The sequence below is a fragment of the Spermophilus citellus genome (genome assembly GCF_964194105.1).
Source record: "Spermophilus citellus genome assembly, chromosome: X".
NCBI classification, from domain to species: domain Eukaryota; kingdom Metazoa; phylum Chordata; class Mammalia; order Rodentia; family Sciuridae; genus Spermophilus; species Spermophilus citellus.
Genome location: NC_138190.1, coordinates 42,708,284 through 42,726,399, shown reverse-complemented (window position 1 = coordinate 42,726,399; position 18,116 = coordinate 42,708,284). Strand labels below are relative to the sequence as shown.

The window sequence follows — 18,116 nt, the reverse complement described above, 5'->3', positions numbered from 1 at the left end:
CCAGATCTTTTAACTTTCATTTATTTTGGGTTGATCTCACTAGGTTGTCCAGGTTGTCACTGAACTTAGAATCCTACTGTCTCAGCCTCCCTAGTAGCTGGTATTGAGATCAAATATATTAGCTTCCAAAAAATTATACATGTTTAAGAAGATGGAAATGCCAATTATTCTGATGGGATCATTCCACATTGTGTACATGTATCAAATTATCATGCTGTAACCCACAAACATGTATATTATGTCTCAATTAAAAATAATGCTTAAAAAAGTGATCAACAATTTGGTTCTGAGGTCAAACTATGACTCGTTAGCCAGACTTTGGTTGATGTCTTTCTCATGTCCATGACACTATGAAGAGTCAGCCCTCCACCCCCCCATCACCTTGGTGGACTCCAGTTCTAAGGGATATAAATTTTAAAATGCCATGGACTTAGACCACGCAGGTGCTCTAGAATCCCAAAGATTCCAGGAGGGAGGGAACCAGTCAGTGAAGTCTTCTAGGAAGAGAGAACACTAGAGCCAGTCTGAAATGGAAGTCTGACAGAGAGCACGTGATGACCCGGACACCCCACCCCTGCCCCCACCCTTGGCTCCCCAAAGTCTGGCCTGGCCCTTGCTGATTCCCTTATCTGCCCACTCCCAGCTGCCTCCCTGCTGGTTGAACTGTTGCCCTCAGACTTCTGGGCCTGCACCCCCTCCACAGGGATGGGGGAGGGAATGGGGTGAGGCCTGGTCTCAGAGGCACCCCACTCCCCACCCTTTACTTCCTTTCCTGAGCCCTTCATCCCATCCAAGAATGAAAAAAAAAATGTGGTGTGAGTCCTGCATCAAACCCTTGTCTTAGGCATGCCTCCAGTCTGCCCTTCCCCATAGGACAGATGACCCTACCTTGCCCCCAAACTTGCAACTTTTGTATCTAACAATAACAATGATGAGAATTAAAATTTGCAGAGCACAGGGCAGGCAGGCCTGTGTTCTGAGTGGTTACTTTTAATGTAGGGGTTGGGGTGGGGGGGTCTGCAATGATATCCACTTTCCAGGTGAAGCAACTGAGGCTTAGAGGGAGAGGTTTGCCCAGGAATCAGGAAGCAAATCGGTATGAGAACTGAGACAAGAATCTCCGGCCGTAAACAAACAGCCTCATTTCTGTGCATCTACTCCCAGTTTGGAAGAAAGGTACGATTATACACATTTACTCCACGAGGACCTGGTGAGATTGGGATAAAATTATGCCTGGGAAGTGCTTAGCACAGTGCCTGTATTTTCCCAGTGATTAAAGCGGCTCTTGTTATTGTCTTACTGCTCGCTAGTAAAACATTAGTATCAGAATTAGTGCTATCATTGTTATTATTCTTAAAATGAATTATAACCAGTTTTAGAATTAGTATTAATAACAATATTAGCATTAGATAAGAATTAACATTAGGTTAGTACTGTTACTATTGACATTATTAGTATTAGTATCAATATTAGAATTAATATTACTATTGGAATACTATTACTAACAGTGTTACTATTGGTGTCAGCACAATAACATTAGAACTAGAGTTAGTAGCAGTGTAAGTTAGAAATGGTTAGAAAGGATCCAGTACTATTCCTTGCATTCAGTAGGTTCTCAATAAGTAAATAAGAATATTTTTTAAAATCATTTAAAGTAAACTTTATTTTTTTACATTAAGATTTCATATTCAGCATGGTGTCGTGGCACACACCTGTAATCCCAGCAACTAGGGAGGCTAAGGCAGGAGGATCGCAAGTTCAAAGCCAGCCTCAGCAATTTAGTGAGGCCCTAAGCAACTCAGCAAGACCTTGTCTCTAAATAAAATTTTTTTAAAAAAGGGCTGGGGATGTGGCTCAGTGGCTAAGCACCCCTGGGTTCCCCAGTACCAAAACAAAAGAAAGAAGGAGGGTGGGCTGGCTCCAGCGTCCACATTCTGACACACCATCATAGGAGTTCTTTGTCCTTGTTTTCCTCCTTACCATCTACAGTAAGGGCTTGCACAGAGGCATCATGCAGCAGATCAACAAAAGACAAACGATGGCCTTCTTGTCTCCTGAAACCTCCAACTTTGCATGTGAGGACACAGACACACAGACTCAGAGAGGTAAGATACGAATGGTCGACTGTCTCTGGGGTGGGTTGGTGCACCATCAATGGACTGGGAGGGAAGTGGACCCACTGACTCCTTGCTCTTTGCTCTCTGTGGACCTCAGTCTCCCTATCTATAGAATGGGTGTCTAGGAGAGCTCCCTGTCCTACAGAGTTCCAGAGCCATGATAAAGGAGTCCTATTCCTTGCCCTATTGGGACCCAAGTTGAACACTTACTGTTTCTATGTGTGTCAGATGATTTAATATGGATTACTTAATACACAGACCTGTCCGTGTGAGTCACTGTGGTTGTCATTGTTAATGTTTGAGGGATATGGGGCTGGGGAGGAGGGTGGGGAAATGGGTTACAAGGGCCAAGTGACCTTCTAGGGGTCCCTCTGAGCAGGTTAAGGGCAGAGCCACATAAATCCACATCATTTCACATCCCCCTGTTCCACACACCCCAGCAGGGCTTACTGGGATTGCCATCTGGGTCTCAGACTCTGTCTCTGACTCTCTCTGTCTCTATGCCCCTCTCTACACGGTCTTTATCTCCCTTCTTGGTCTCTCTATCCTTATCCTTGGTCTCTATCATTTTCAGGTTTTGTGTCTACTTTCTGTCCACCTCTGCCGTTCATTCTCTCTTTGCCTTTCTCTGTGTATCTGTATTTAACCATCTCTGGCTCTCTCTGGATGTCTCTTTGTCTCTCTTTCTATACCCTCTCTCTGCCTTCTTCCACCTCTCCGTCTCTTCCTCTTTCTATATATCTCTGTCACTCTGTCTCCTGGTTTCCATTTCTTTCTGTTTATCTCTGTTCCTGTCTGTCTCTCTCCCTTCCTTTACCCACCCTATCCCACTCCTGGAATCTCCCAGGGAACCAATCTTGGATGTCACCTCAGTTTCCCGCCTTCAAGGCAGTATGGCGGGCAAGAAGTTAAGGCCACTGTCTCTGGGAGTCCCCCCACCCTGCCCCCCAACCCCAAGACAGCCTGTTACTGCTGCGCCAACAGCCACAGTCGCCTCCATCTGATAAGACTTATCTACTGCCCCAGGGCAGGCCAGAACTGGCGTAAGCCCCAGTCGCTAAGTGAGTGTGCCCTTGCCTCCCGCCAGCCGCCAGGCCCGTTCTAGTCCGGCAGCCTGGGTCATCAAGTTATTCCATAGACTTTGGTTCCAATCCTACCAAAGTTGTCTGAGCCTTATTCTTCTCATCTGCAAAATGGGTACAGTCACAACCCTCCTCTTCCCGCAGCCAGGAAGGCTCACATACATAAAGGTCCAGCCCAGGTCTGGCCCAGCACACAGTGGGGGTTTCCTCACTGCAAAGCCCAGTGGAGTCATGAAACTATATCCTCTGTTTTTATTTATCTTGGCTTTAGCCCATGTCACTTGGCTGGACACTGAAGTCCATAGTAGCCCAAGTTGAACAGGGTCCAAGAATGGCATAGGGTGGGCAGGTATGGTGGATGAGGGCCCCCAGTGCCCAAGACATGCCCCATGAGCAGGGGGCACGCCCCCTCCCCTGAACTGCCCCACCCACTGGGGCACCAGCCACTCCCTGGGGAGGAGGGAGGAGGGAGAAGAGACAGAGGGAGGGCGGGAGGGAGCCTCAAAGGCCAAGGCCAGCCAGGACACCCCTTGGGATCACACTGAGCTCACCACATCCCCAAGGTGGCTGAACCTTCTGCACCAACCCGCCCAGGTCAGTCTCACCCCCCAAAGAGCCCCCAGCAGGGCAAACCCCCATCCTGCTGTCCTAACCCCACGGCTGCTCTCCTAGCCTACTCTAGGCTTCCTTACCCACTACTTGTCTCTAGAGTATCAGCCACCCCTGAGTCCCTTCACAGCAATTCAGACCCATTTCTGTCTTTCCAACCCTGTCTCTATACCAGATCTACCCCCAAACCCTACCTCTCTCCACACAGACTTCCATTCACTCTTTCCAAGATATCTGTCTCCCTGAGCCCTTACCTTTGCTGTTCATAACCCCAGATCTGCCTCCCCTAAACATCAACTCTGTCCTCCCAAGACATGCCTTCATCCCCCCAAATCCTATCTCTGACCCAAATCTGACTTCCAATCACCCAAACTTGTCTGTCTCCCTGAATGCTCCCCACAAACTTCACCTCTGCTCCCCCAAAGCTATTTCTGCTTCTATGCCCTTATCTGCTCCATAACAACCTTGTCTCTGCCCCAAATTCTCTCAGCTTCCCAAACTGTCTCTAACCACCAAACCCTAGCTTTATCCTCTTATCCCCATCTCTGATTCTCAAACCCCACGTTTGTTCCCTGTGACTTGTCCCTGATCTCTCCAAATCATTTCTATCTCCCAAACCCTTACCTGCTCACCAAAATGTCTTAGTTACTCCATATATTAAATCTAGCCCCCCCAAAATCTGTTCTGCTGTATGAATCTTCACATCTGCCTTCCCTAAACCCTACACCAGCCCTAAAACATGTTTTTACTCCCTGAATGTCTCTGGCCCCAAACTTTCTCTACCCCAATTCTATCTTTGCTTTTCAAAATCTTCCCATGATCTATCTCTAATCTATCCATCCAGGTTGATTTCTGATTCCTAAACTCTCTGCTCCAAAAAAATCCTTGGACTCCTCAAATTTTTCTATGATCCTCAAAATCCATCTGCTCCCCAAACTACATCTCGAACTTTTTCCCAACTTCATCTGTTTTCCCAGCATATTTTTGAACCCAAAATGTCTCTGAATTCCCAAGCTTGCCTCTCCTCATACCCAATATTTGCTTCCCCAAAATGCCATAGTTACACTTCAGATTTCTCTGACTCCTGAATCCCATGGATACCCCTCATACGCCACCTCCGATCCCCAACTGCTATATCTGGCCCCCCACTTTGGACCCTATCTCTGCTCCTGTCAGTCCTGTGAGACCCTCCCTTGAGGCCTGGATAGGGATGTTACCTGGGGAGAGGGGCTGGGGCCGAGGGAGAGTTGAGGGTGCCTGGCTGCTGCCTGTCGCCGTGGCCGTTGGGGCAACACTTACTCTAGTGGGGCTGCTGATAAGGAGCTTTCATATCCCCCAGCCTCGAGATAAACTTTATCTCTGTCCGGAGAGTGATAACTGGGGTGGGGGGGCCAGCCCTTGCTAGGGGAGGGGTGGGCAGCCCTGGACCCACCAAGGTGCAAGGTGCAGGAGGCACAGTGGGCCTGGAGGAAGATTATGGTGGTGAAGATGAGGGGATGAGGGAAGGGTGGTGACAGAGAGAGACACACACTAACACAGAGGGAGAGAGAGAAGGGAAGGAGAAACAAAAGGAGTTGGGAAGAAAGAGACACCAAGCTAGAGAAAAAGCTCAAGAGACAAGAGAGACATGAAGCAAGATAATGGAGGAACAGAAAAAGTGACAGACTCAAAGAAATAGTAAGACAGAGACAGAACGAAAGCTGAAGAAAGAGAGAGTACCAGCAGAAGAAACGCAGAGAGCGGAGAAAGAGACCCAAAAATAGAATTGTGGAAAGAAAGAGACAAAGAATTAGAGACAGAGAGGAAAGAGATGGAGGGTGAGATGGGGAAGCACTTTATCCAGGGAGAGACGATGGGAACCTTGGGGCAGAGGAGGTGGTGGTGGTGGACACATCCATGGGCTCTGTTTTCATGCTTAGCCTATCTACACAATGTTTCATTTAGACCTTTAGGAGTAGGGGGACAGTTTGAAGGTAGCTTTCCATTCCATCTCTATCACTCCAGCCTACAGATAGGGAACTGAGCAGGCAGGGCCAGGGACATGTTTCCTAAATCCTTGTCCTGGGCTGCATGTGGCAAAATATGCTTAGGGTTATGGGAATAGAAAAAGAGGCATGGAAATAAGGTTAGAGGGCTCAGAGAGAAATAGGGGGAAGAGACAGTGGGGGACACAGAACTAGAAACATAGTTGAAGAGATGCAGAGACATTCAGAGATATGAGTAAAGAGGGAGACAGCAAGAGTAACAGATACCCTGAGGGAGAGCTGAGAGAGAGAGAGAGAGAAAGAGGCAAAGAGATGTACAGAGACATTGAGAGACATGGAGGGACAGAAAAAGGGAAGGGAAACGTCAGACACTCATAGAAGCACACAGAGAGGGCAAGATGGATCATAGAGGCATAGAAAGTTGAGGGGAAGCAGACTTGAAGAGAATTGAGTCAGGGAAAAATAGACTCAGAGAGGCAGAGAGACAGAAACATAAGATGGACTCAAAGGTCCATCTCCAGGGTCTTCTCTTGTCACCACCTCCAATATAGCAGATGGGGAAAATGAGGCCTGGGAATAGTGGGACTTGAAGGTGCCTGAAAGCAGAACTGTGGTGAGCCTCTCCAGGGGAGAGAGTATGGGAGAGGCAGCACCTCCCACCTGTCACCCTCCTCAGAGGAAGCCAGTGGCCTTGGGGTGATTTCAAAAGTTGGGCGGGGATGGCAGAGATAAGCAGTGCGGGGGGTACTGACCCCCCCACCATGGAGCAGGGAGGAACTAAGGGGGCCCTCTGCCTGCAGACCCAACAGAGGTGGGGGAGGGGGAGTGAAGCCGGAAACCATCGTGTTTCTGAGAAAGTCAGAGGGTAAGATGCAACAGATAGGAACGAAATTGGGGCGCACAGGAGGATGAACCCCAAGGTCCTGGGGGAAGTGACCAAGGGCTTCAAGGGACCCCTGGCTATGCTCCCTATCTCACCCTAACTTTTGTAAAATAGGAGAGGAGGAAGGGTGGGGAGCAGAGTGAATAAGAAAAAGAAGTGGAGGAGGAGCTAAGGAAAGAGGAGGGAGAGAAGATTGAAGGAAGAAGAGGAAAAGAAGGATTAAGAAAAGGGAAGGAGAGGAAAGAGGAGAGAGGCAGGGAGGGGAGAAGGAGAGGAAAAAGGAGCACAGGAGATATAGAAAGGGGAAGAGAGAGAGAGAGAGCATGAAAAAGGAGAGAAGAGTTGTTGAGGAACAAAGAGAAGAAAATACAAGGGAGAGAAAATGAAGAAGGCAAATAGGAAAAGAAGATGAGATTAGGAAGGAGTAGAAAGAGAAGGAAGAGGGGGAGAAGAAGAGAAGGAAAAAGAGTGGAGAATTGGGGAAAGAAGAGATGAGGGGGAGAAAGGAAGGAGAGAAGAGGAGGGTAAGCAGAGGGAGAGGAGAAGGAAAACAAGAGAGCAGGAGAGAACAGGAGGAGGAGAGGAAAGAAATGGAAACTGTTCTTCAGTATGCATAAATTATTAGCATACATGTGTGTAGACACAAGCATGATGTGTTGTTTGCCTATGTTTACACTTATATATAAATGGCATTATATCTAAACATATATCTTCAACTTTGTTCTTCACAGTACACTGTTTTTGACATTTATCTATGCCCTGAAGAATAATTATACATTATAAGTAACCAAAGAAATGCAGATTATAAATAATATATTAATTTTTCACACTTCAAAAAATGGAGCAAGAAGAGAAGGGGAAATAAGATGAAAGGAGGGGAGGATGAGAAGTGAGGGTGGATTGGAAGGCAAGAGAGATGAAAGTGTGGGAAAAGAGGAGGAAGAAGAGAACGAAAGGAATTGGGAGGTAGAAAGGAAGTATATGGATGTTGAGGAGAAGAAAAGAAGGGAAGAGGAGCAGGTGGAAAGGGGAGAGGGGAGAAAAATTTCTGCCTAAGGACCCTTTCTGTCCTCGCAGGTCAAACTCCAGAGGCCCCATGGAATACCCTGGCCTGGGGGCCCTGGGGACCTCAGAACCCATGCCTCAGTTTGTGGATCCTGCTTTAGTGCCCTCTACACCAGAGTCAGGGGTCTTCTTCCCCTCTGGGCCTGAGGGCTTGGATGCAGCAGCTTCCTCCACTGCCCCAAGCACAGTCACTGCTGCAGCTACTACACTGGCCTACTACAGGGACACTGAGGCCTACAGACACTCCCCAGGTAACTCCATTGGGTGTCTGTCTTGTCATTGGATAGATGCTGTTGGGGTTGCCATGGAGATCCTTAGTTAGGTCAGAATCCCACTGAGAAGTCATCTTAATAATGACTGGAGCTTTCTCTGTGAATGTGCTAAAACTTCTCCCTAGTTAGTCCTGGGAATTCCAATGCTCTTCAACTTGCCACATTGGGGCAGCCATTTGGAGAAGTAGGTTGGAAGAATGTAATGGCTGCCCTACCTCTCAAGTGATCCAGGAGACTCCAAATCCCAACATCAGTCTTCAAAACGCATTTGGTAATGGTTGGATGTTACTGATGTTGCTGTGGTGACCAGTGGGTCTCAATCCAAGAATCACCCAATGGCTGGCAATTATTTTGGTCGCCTATGGAAAGGCTGGAATCCTGGCTATCATGTTGGAACTGTTGGACAACATTGCACCTTGAAAGGTCGGATGACCTTCGATCTCTCTCCTTCTTACCTCCTCCCTTTCCTTCCCCACCCTATAACAGTCTTTCAGGTGTACCCACTGCTCAACTGTATGGAAGGGATCCCAGGGGCTTCACCCTATGCTGGCTGGGCCTATGGCAAGCCGGGGCTCTACCCTACCTCAACTGTGTGCCCCAGTCGTGAGGACTCCCCTCCTCAAGCACCGGAAGATCCAGATGGGAAGAGCAACACCAGCTTCCTGGAGACCTTGAAAACAGAGAGGCTGAGTCCTGACCTCTTGACCCTGGGGCCTGCATTGCCTCCATCTATCCCTGTCTCCAGTAGTGCTTATGGGGGTCCTGACTTTTCTGGTCCCTTCTTTTCTCCCACTGGGAGCCCCCTCAATTCAGCAGCTTATTCTTCCCCCAAGCTTCGTGGAAGCCTTCCTCTACCTCCTTGTGGTAAGGGTCTCAAAAAGGGACTGGGAGGTTGAAGTGGGTGGGAGGGTAGCCCAAGACAAACTTAAACTGAGCCTCTCTCTTTCCCTCTTTTTGCTCTCCCCAGAGGCCAGAGAGTGTGTGAACTGTGGAGCAACAGCCACTCCACTGTGGCGTAGGGACAGGACCGGTCATTACCTTTGCAATGCTTGTGGCCTCTATCACAAGATGAATGGGCAAAACAGGCCCCTCATTCGGCCCAAGAAGCGCCTGGTAAGAATGTAGGCCTGCCTCACCTGTACAGGAGCTGTTGCTCTTACCTGTGCAAGAGCTTGTTCCCACCTGGGACAAGAACCCACATCCTCTCATCATGTGGGAATCCATGTCTTCAGATGTACAGGAAACTACTGCCTGCCACCCTACATAGGAACCACTGTGCTAACACCACATAAAACCTTTGCCCTTTTCCTATATAGGAATCCCTCTATCCTTTCCCCATTTGGAAACTTCTGTCCCTTTCCTATACAGGGACTCAGCTCTGTACAGGGCCTCCCATCCTCAACCTGCCCATAGGGGCTTCAAGCAGAAACCCTGTCCTGGGTCTCCATGATTTCATTGAACTAGGGTGCTACCTAGGTGTGTGCGTTAATGTTGGGATGGAACAAAGAATAGGCAAGTGCTCTACCACTGAGCTACACCCATCCCCTGCCATAGAATTTTTTTAACTGCCCAAGTGATTCTGATATGCAGCCAAAGTTAAGAAACATTAATATAGTCCATTACAGAATACAAAACAAAAAAGTTCTATCCTGAACAGGAACTCCTGCCTCAATCTGACCTCTACCTCTTTAATCCTCCTGACAGGGCCTATGAGACCCTGATATCTTGTTTTCAGTACTAGGGATTGAAGCCACTGAGCTGCATCCTAGCCCTTTTTATTTACTCTGAGACAGGATCTTGCCAAGTTCTTGAGGTTGGTCTTGAACCTGCAATTCTCCTGCTTCTGCCTCCTGAGTCACTGGGATTAATTAAGCATGTACCACCATTACCTGCTAATATCCCCCTTCTTCACCCGCCTCTCTTCTCTCTCTCAGTTTGTACTAAGGATTAAACTACCACTGAGTTATAGCCCTAGCTCTTCTTTTATTGTATTTTGAGATGGGGTCTCGCTAAATTGCCCAGGCTAGCCTTGAATTTTCAATTTTTCTGCCTCAGCCTCCTGAGTAGCTGGGATTATAGGTGTGCACCACCATGCCTGATTCTCTGATTCCCTCTTCTACCTCCCAGGGCATTGATCTCACATTCTTTTGTCCTCCAGATTGTCAGTAAACGGGCAGGTACTCAGTGCACCAACTGCCAGACAACAACCACGACACTGTGGCGGAGAAATGCCAGTGGAGACCCTGTGTGCAATGCCTGTGGCCTTTACTACAAGCTACACCAGGTGATGCCATGCCCCTCAGAGCCTTTCCTGTTCTCCCATCTTCACACCATGCTTCCCAGCCTCAAGTAGTCTTGTTCTACACTGAGCCCTCTTTACTTCTCAGAACACTATCTAATCTCTCTTCCTTCTTTCTCCGCCTTCCCCTTTTCCTTCCTTGCCCTTTATTTCTTTCTTCCCTCTTCTCTCCACTTTCATACCTTCTTTTAGCCTTCTCCATTCCCTCCTTCACTCTTCTCCTTCCCTTTCACTCCCTCCTTGATCTCCAGTCTTTTTCTTCTGGTCTTAAGCTAACTTCCCTACCCCTATTCTAGGCCTTGGGTAGTTCTGGAGGCTTTGCCAAGCTCAAGAGTCTAACAACCTCAGGATTCCTTAGGATGATATATCTGCCAGCCCAGGGCCACACTTCCCTAGTCCTTGAACCAATTTCCTTTTTTTTTTTCTTTTGGTACTGGGGATTGAACCCAGGGGCACTTTACCACTAAAACACATCCCCAGCACTTTTTAAATTTTGAGACAGGGTCGCAATAAATCACTGAGTACCTTGCTAATTTGCTGAGGCCGACTTTGGACTCCTGACTCTCCTGCCTCAGCCTCCAGAGCCACTGGGATTACAGGTATGCACCACTATACCTGGCTACAATTGCCTGTTCTTAAAGAAGCTGAGTAAAGCCGGGCACCATGGCACATGCCTGTAATTCCAGCCACACAGGAGGTGAAGGCAGGAGGATCACAAGTTCAAGATCTGCTTCAGCAATTTAGTGAGGTCCTAAGCAATTTATCAAGACTGTGTCTCAAAAATAAAAAGGGCTGGAGATCTGACTCAGTGGTTAAGTGCCCCTGGGTTCAATCCTCAGTACCAATAAATAAATAAATAAATAAAAAGCTAGGTAGAGAGGATGTCCCTATCCCAGACACCTTAATTGAAGCTGAAAAATCTCCGTGACCTTCCTTTCGGCAGGTGAACCGACCACTAACCATGAGAAAGGATGGTATTCAGACTCGGAACCGCAAGGCATCTGGAAAAGGGAAAAAGAAGCGGGGGTCAAGTCTAGGAGGAGCAGGAGCAGCTGAAGGACCAGCTGGTGGCTTCATGGTGGTGGCTGGTAGCAGTGGTAGTGGGAATTGTGGAGACGTAGCCTCAGGCTTGACACTGGGTCCTCCAGGCACTGCTCATCTCTACCAAGGCCTGGGCCCCGTGGTACTGTCAGGGCCTGTTAGCCACCTCATGCCTTTCCCTGGACCCCTTCTGGGCTCACCCACAGGATCCTTCCCCACAGGCCCCATGCCTCCCACCACCAGCACCACTGTGGTGGCTCCACTCAGCTCTTGAGGGCACAGAGCATGGCCTCACCGGGGAGGGGTGGTGGCTCTCTCCTGTTGCAGCCAGCACTCTATACAACCCAACCCTCTGGGCCCCAGTCATCACCTGCCTGGCTTTTCAAATATTTTGTAAAATAAAACCACCAAAGTCCTGAAATTGGAAGTGTGAGTCTGTTTGTAACTGAATAAGTGTCAGTGGTAAGTGTGATGTCTGTGGTTCTCTGATGACAGTGTCCAGCCGTCATGTATGACTATGTGAGCCTGGGTGAGATGGCATGTGATACTTCACAACTGAAAGTTATAATGTACAAATGTAACAGTGTATATGAGACTTTCTGGGCAGCATCTATGTGGGTGGTTCCATCTATCATGGTAAGATGATGTGACCAGCTAACTGTAGGATGAGATGGTGTGAGATGGCATGTGTGACAATGGGGGATGGGATGACAGTATGTGGAAGTGTGTGGGGCTGTGGTAGTGTGGCTGTGTGTGACTTTGATAATTGAGACAGTGTGACAGCATACATGTCGGGCACAGAATCTTATCAACAAAGATCTTTGGAATATTGAGCAAGAACTGCATATGGACGGCATGTGACTGTGAGGATATATATGTCTGAATGTCTTTTTGGATTTGATAATGGCAGTATTTCTCTGCCAGTCTCTGAGCTTGTGTGTGGGTGTGCACGAGTGTGCATACCGTGTGGCATGTGCCATAGCACAGCGTCTCTGAGTGGCTGACAATGTGAGCAGCTCTGTATACATTTGCATAGTTTCCCATGGTGTAAGTTAGGGACCCTCTTCTGAGGACAAAACACCCAGCCTTCAGGAAAGGAAAGGGGGACAAGGGTGGAGCCAGAATGGTAGCTACCAAGGTCAGAAGGCCAATACTAGAGCCTGGAGTAGTCCTTGGTTTCCCTGTCAGTCACCTCTTATCTGTCTCAGTCCAGCACTGGCTGCAGCCCTGTGGAAAATGGAAGAGAATGAGGGGGAGTTTAGGAGGACAAAATAGCTGTTGGAGATAGTATTTAGACCCTGTAGGTGAGGAGCCCCACATAGTGCCAACTCCCTCTCCAACACTCCTACTCACCCAGGTGAATGGCTCTCCCCAAAGTGACATCTGTTCTTTGATCTTAAAACACATAGGTGCATACTCTGAGTTGGGGAACATCCTAAGGCATATAGGTAAAGTGGCTCTCCCAAGACCACAAAGCTTGGCAAGGGGCTGAGCCAGGAGTCTGTCTCACAGTCTGTCTCAGCCCCTCTCCTAACTAGCCACTTCCCATGCCAAGCAGCACCATTTCTACAGTGCTCACCATGGGTCAGGCAACAGGCTGGGAGGCTTGGGTACCTTCAGTTAATTTACCTGAAGGTAAATACCTTGAGGAAAGGATATTCATACTCATTTTACTAATGAAAAAGTGAAGTTCAGAACTAACTGATGAGTACCTTGCCCTGACCGTACCAAGTTTAAGGAGTAGAATTTGGATGGGGTGACCCACAGCCCCCACCTCTACCCTACAAGTGTTTCTCAATATGTGATTGAGCTACTTCTCCATAGCTTCTCCCCTAGAGCCCCAGAAATGAGAAATGCAGGGGTCCACAGATCCCAAGCACATTATGGAGAAGCAGTTGTCCTCCAGGAAACTCTACCATCAGCTAGATGCCACACTATTGCCACTGAGTAGCCCACTGCAGAATCACAGTCGTCTATGTACCTTGCAGGAACTACAGAATGGCCCTGACCCTATAAAAGCTGCCCGGTAGGCCATCAACAGAAACCCAACTCTCACACACTGCAACTCCACTCAGAACTGGTGCTGAACAGGTTCTGGTCCCACTCTGCTCAGGGTCCCCCAGCCTCATCCCTTATAGAAACAACTACTCTAGCCTGGTTTAGGAAGCTCTCTCAAAAACTCTAAGGGAAACCTACCTCTAATTATCAACAGAAAACGGACCCTGATCCTAGACAGGTACACCAGTCCCCACCTTGTAGAGGAGAACCCCATCTTCCTGCAGTAGAGGAACCCCTGCCTAAGTCCAGTTAGGAATCTCAGAAGGCACACTGTGTGGAAGCCTCTGCACCACCCTGGCAGGGACACCTCCTGTCCTGGCCTTTTATATGAGCACCAATCTCTCTTAGGAGTCCTGTATGGACCTTTGGCAGGGATATCTGACCTTGAGCTGGGCTGCAGCCCTTCCCTCCAGGAAGCATTTTGTTTTTGGTACCAGGGATTGAACTCAGGGGCACTTACACACTGAACCTCATCCCCAGCCCAATTTCATATTTTATTTAGAGACAGGGTCTCACTGAGTTGCTTAGCACCTCACTGTTGCTGAGGCTGGCTTTGAACTCTTGATCCTTCTGTCTCAGCCTCCCAGCCACTGGGATTACAGGAATGCACCTGTGCCCAGCAAGCATTTCAGATACACCTTGCTCACAATAAACTAACTTCTGAACCACATCCCTGAATCTTTTTCTACAGAAGTTCCTACTCTCAATTCCTTCAGGAAATATGACTGCATGTGGAAGCCCTTGCCTTCACTGTTGGCAATGAACCCTGACGTTACCCTGTACAACAATCCCACATCTTTCATCTTACCCTGTGGTGTCTGCATAAACTTGGATTCCAACTTGAAATATGAACCTCAGTCAAGAATGTTTATAGAAAACCCTTTCCTGATCCACATGGCAGGAATACCTGTGCTGACCCTTTACTTTGAGCCCTGATCTGTCCTGTATAGGCACCTATGGCTTCCCCTGACATGGGACCCCTGCCCACTGCATGATGTTCATGTGCTGACGTTTTACAGAAAGCCTGACCCTACAACTGTACTAAGACCTCTGGGCTGACTTTCTTTCTTTCTTTTTTTTTTTTTTTAACAAATACTGGCTCACACGGGAACTCCAATTTATTTATTTATTTATTTATTTTTAAAGAGAGATTGAGAGAGGGGAGGGAGGGAGGGAGGGAGGGAGAGAGAGAGAGAGAGAGAGAGAGAGAGAATTTTTTAATATTTATTTTTTAGTTTTTGGTGGACACAACATCTTTATTTGTATGTGGTGCTGAGGATCGAACCTGGGCCGCACGCATGCCAGGCGAGCACGCTACCGCTTGAGCCACATCCCCAGCCCTGGGCTGACTTTCTTTAGAAAAACTTTACAGAACCTCAACAGAAATCCTTCATTGGAATTTCTGATCTGATCTGTTATAGGAATTCCCACCTTAACTCTCTAGAAATAGTCTCCTGACCCTGAACAGGAAACGCTGATAGGATTCTCTGTAATAGCCCTTGCCCTGACCTTGCCCTGGCAGTTCTTCTGTCACCCTTCACAGGAAACACTGTCCTGACCTAGCAGAAGAAACACTAACCTGAATCTCTGAAAGAACCACAGTTGTAACTCTGCACAGGACTCCCCTCTGACTCCCAACAATAACCTATGCCTTGAACTACTACAGAAGCCTGTCCTTAAAATCAACAGGAACCCCCCCCCACACACACACACACACATTTGTCTCTTTAGAGAAATTCAAGGAATAACCCAGTGAATAAAATCACCCAGATTGTAGGGGAACCTGTTTTGTGTTGTGGTGCTGGGAATGGAACCCAGGGTCTTGTACTTGCTAGGCAATCGCTCCACCACTGAGCTACACCCCCCAAGGCTCTCCCTTGCGTGTAGATGTGATAGAGTTTTGACCAGTAAAGTGTGGGCAGAAGTGACACACCATTTCCAGCCTCAGTTCATAAGAACCTCTCTCATGCAATTCTCCATTTCCTCTCTTTCTCTGTCAACTAAGCAGTGAGAACTGCAAGGACCTAGAGGACAGCAGAATCACAAAATGGAAGTTCCCTGGATCCATGAATGATCAGTAATAAATATTCCAATGGGAATTTGAATGAGCAAGCAATATACATGTATTTAAGTCCCTGAAGTTCTGGGTTGTTTGGTATAGTAGCTAGCGTATTTTATTTAGTTTAACTCACAATACTCTCTCAATCTGAATCTGAAAATGAACACCTGACTTTTTTTCCTTCAGTATGGAGGACTGAATCCAGGAACACTCTACCACTGAGCTACCTCACTGTCCTTTATTTTTGAGACAGAGTCTTACTGAATTAATGAAGCTGGACTCAAATTTGTAACCCTCTTGCCTCAGCCTTCTGAGTAGCTGGAATTACAGGCATATGCCACCATGCCACAATGCCACACTTGAACACTTGATTTTTCTTATTGGTAGCAAGGAGTGACCCCAGGGGTGCTTAACCACTGAACCATATCCCCACCCTTTTTATATTTTTTGAGACAGGGTCTCACTAAGTTGCCTACAGCTTCACTAAGTTGCTGAGGCTGGCTTTGAACTCACGATACTCCTGCCCCAGCCTCCTGAGCAGCTGGGATTACAGGTGTGTGCCACGGTGCCTGGCTTGAACACCTGATCTTCTGGGGTTTTTTTGTTGTTGTTCTTATGTGTGTGTGTGTGTGTGTGTGTGTGTGTGTGTGTGTGTGTGTGCTGGGGATTAGAACCCAGGGTCTTGTGCCTGCAAGGCAAGCATTCTACCAACTGGGCTATATCCCCAGCCCAGAACACCTGATCTTAATGTCTCTGTGAACACAAACTCTGAACTTGTATAGAAACACCTAGGCTAACCTGGTAGGCAGCTGTTATAATGCAGTCTAAGAAGCCTCATACTCAACTTGCATAGGAACCCATAGGCTGGAGCTCTCTAGAAACCGTGGTCTTGTCCAGTATAATAAACCCCTGCTTGATTCAGTAAATAACAACACTAGAAGAATTCCTGTCCTCACTGTATCCAGGAACATTTGCTTGGTCCAGTAGAGGAACAGCAGAGGGGACCCTGTCAATGAATCCCTGTCTTCCCACCTTCACAAATGGAATACCTCTCCTCAGGAAAAATGGAACTCTTACCTAACTCTGTAAAAAAAAAAAAATCCCAGCCAGATAAAGGAAATCACGAACTGAAAGTCTACAAAGCCAAAGTGAGGTTTGTTTTACATTTAAAGGGGTTGTTCAAAAGTAAAAGAAAAGATGGGCTGGGGTTGTGGCTCAGAGGTAGAGTGCTTGCCTAGCAGGCATGAGGTCCTGGGTTCAATGCTCAGCACCACATAAAAATAAAGTTAAGGTGTTGTGTCCACCTACAATTAAAAAATAAATAAATAAATAAATATCTTTTAAAAGTGAAAGAAAAGAATAGCTGGGCATGGTGGTGTGTGCCAGTAGTCCTAATCAGTTGGGAGGCTGCGGCAGGAGGAATTTCTGATCTTGAGCCCAGGAGTTCAAGGCCAATTTGTGCAACACTGTGAAATCTGTCTTGGAAAAAGAGAAAGTAGGACAGGAACAGAGAGAGATAGAAATATAGAAAGACGGCGGGGGTGGGTGGGATGTGCCATTGAGACTTACAGGTGTCATACAAAGCCTGAACTATTTACCCACTGGCCCTTTATAGAGAAAAAGTTTGCCGACGGAACCTCTCTTCTCTCTGTACATGAAAATGTTCCCTGACCCTTTACAAGACTCCTTAATCTATTTCTTTGCAGTCATCACAATCCCAGAAAGTTCCTCAGTGTGGGTCATATTTTCTTTTGTGTATATAGGGATTTAAAGGTCTTAGGTGTGTGATCCTCTTGTATCAAGACAAAAGTCAGGAGGAGTGGAAGGAAAAGGAGGCTAGAAGTGATGTTTTCAAAAGGGTCAGTGGGCCTGGCTACTGGGCAGCGGGGCCATCAATCTGTTATTTAGTGATGCTGAACCCCAGACAGCTTATCTCCTGGGCCCCAGCCTACAGCCTGGTAGGAAATTGTGGAGAATGAGAGGGGGAGATTAGGAGGACAAACCAGCCTTCAGCAGGGCTGATTAATTTAGACATTAGAGTGGGAGTTGGAGGGTTGGGGTGGGTGGGCACAGGACAACTCCCCCTTTTTCTCCAGATACATGCTTTCTACTACAGCTTGAAAACAGTGGTTAGTTGATGGAGGGGGCAGACAGGGAGAGCTGCCACCCATAAGAAACTCCTGTTCCCAAGACCATGCTGGCCTTGGACAGTGGAAATTAATATTATCACAATTTTCCAGATGAGGAAACTGGGCACAGAGCTGTTCAGTAACTTGCCCAAAGTCACATGGCTCTAAGTCTCATAACCTCAGTTTCCTTATCTGTAAAACAGCCTTAATACTGGGAACTACCTCATAGAACTGTGGTTTTCAACAATGCCTGCCACATAATACTTGCTAGTATTGCTGTTACTTGGCCCCACTAAGACTCCTTCCACCCATCACCCATTTTCACAGTAGAAATGTCACAAGTAACATTCGGTGCTTCTTGTGGACCACTGTAAGTGAACATTAAGTCGGAACATTCTCATATTTATCATCATAACAACTCCCATTTTCTCTAACACCAGGTATCGTTCTTTGTCAACCTGGCTCTCAGCCCAGCCACCAGCCTGCTCACACCATGTCATCACCATGCACCACGCAG

The 18,116-nt window shown here is 47.5% G+C and overlaps 1 protein-coding gene across 1 annotated transcript; it reads left to right on the top strand.

Moving 5' to 3' along the window:
- Positions 1 to 7,757: 7,757 nt before the first annotated feature.
- GATA1 (GATA binding protein 1) lies at positions 7,758 to 11,666 on the top strand. The gene is made up of 5 exons (XM_081278145.1): positions 7,758 to 7,992; positions 8,500 to 8,877; positions 8,981 to 9,126; positions 10,172 to 10,297; positions 11,256 to 11,666. The coding sequence occupies exons 1-5, from the start codon at positions 7,773 to 7,775 to the stop codon at positions 11,625 to 11,627; spliced, it is 1,242 nt and encodes a 413-aa protein (XP_081134271.1). The 5' UTR covers positions 7,758 to 7,772; the 3' UTR covers positions 11,628 to 11,666.
- The last annotated feature ends 6,450 nt before the right edge of the window (positions 11,667 to 18,116 follow it).

Excerpts from the sequence above, each read along its gene's own strand:
- GATA1 (XM_081278145.1), top strand. The coding sequence starts at position 7,773 with ATGGAATACCCTGGCCTGGGGGCCCTGGGGACCTCAGAACCCATGCCT. Across the intron at positions 7,993-8,499 it reads GGCCTACAGACACTCCCCAG|TCTTTCAGGTGTACCCACTG; the intron begins GTAACTCCATTG and ends ACCCTATAACAG. Across the intron at positions 8,878-8,980 it reads CCTTCCTCTACCTCCTTGTG|AGGCCAGAGAGTGTGTGAAC; the intron begins GTAAGGGTCTCA and ends TGCTCTCCCCAG.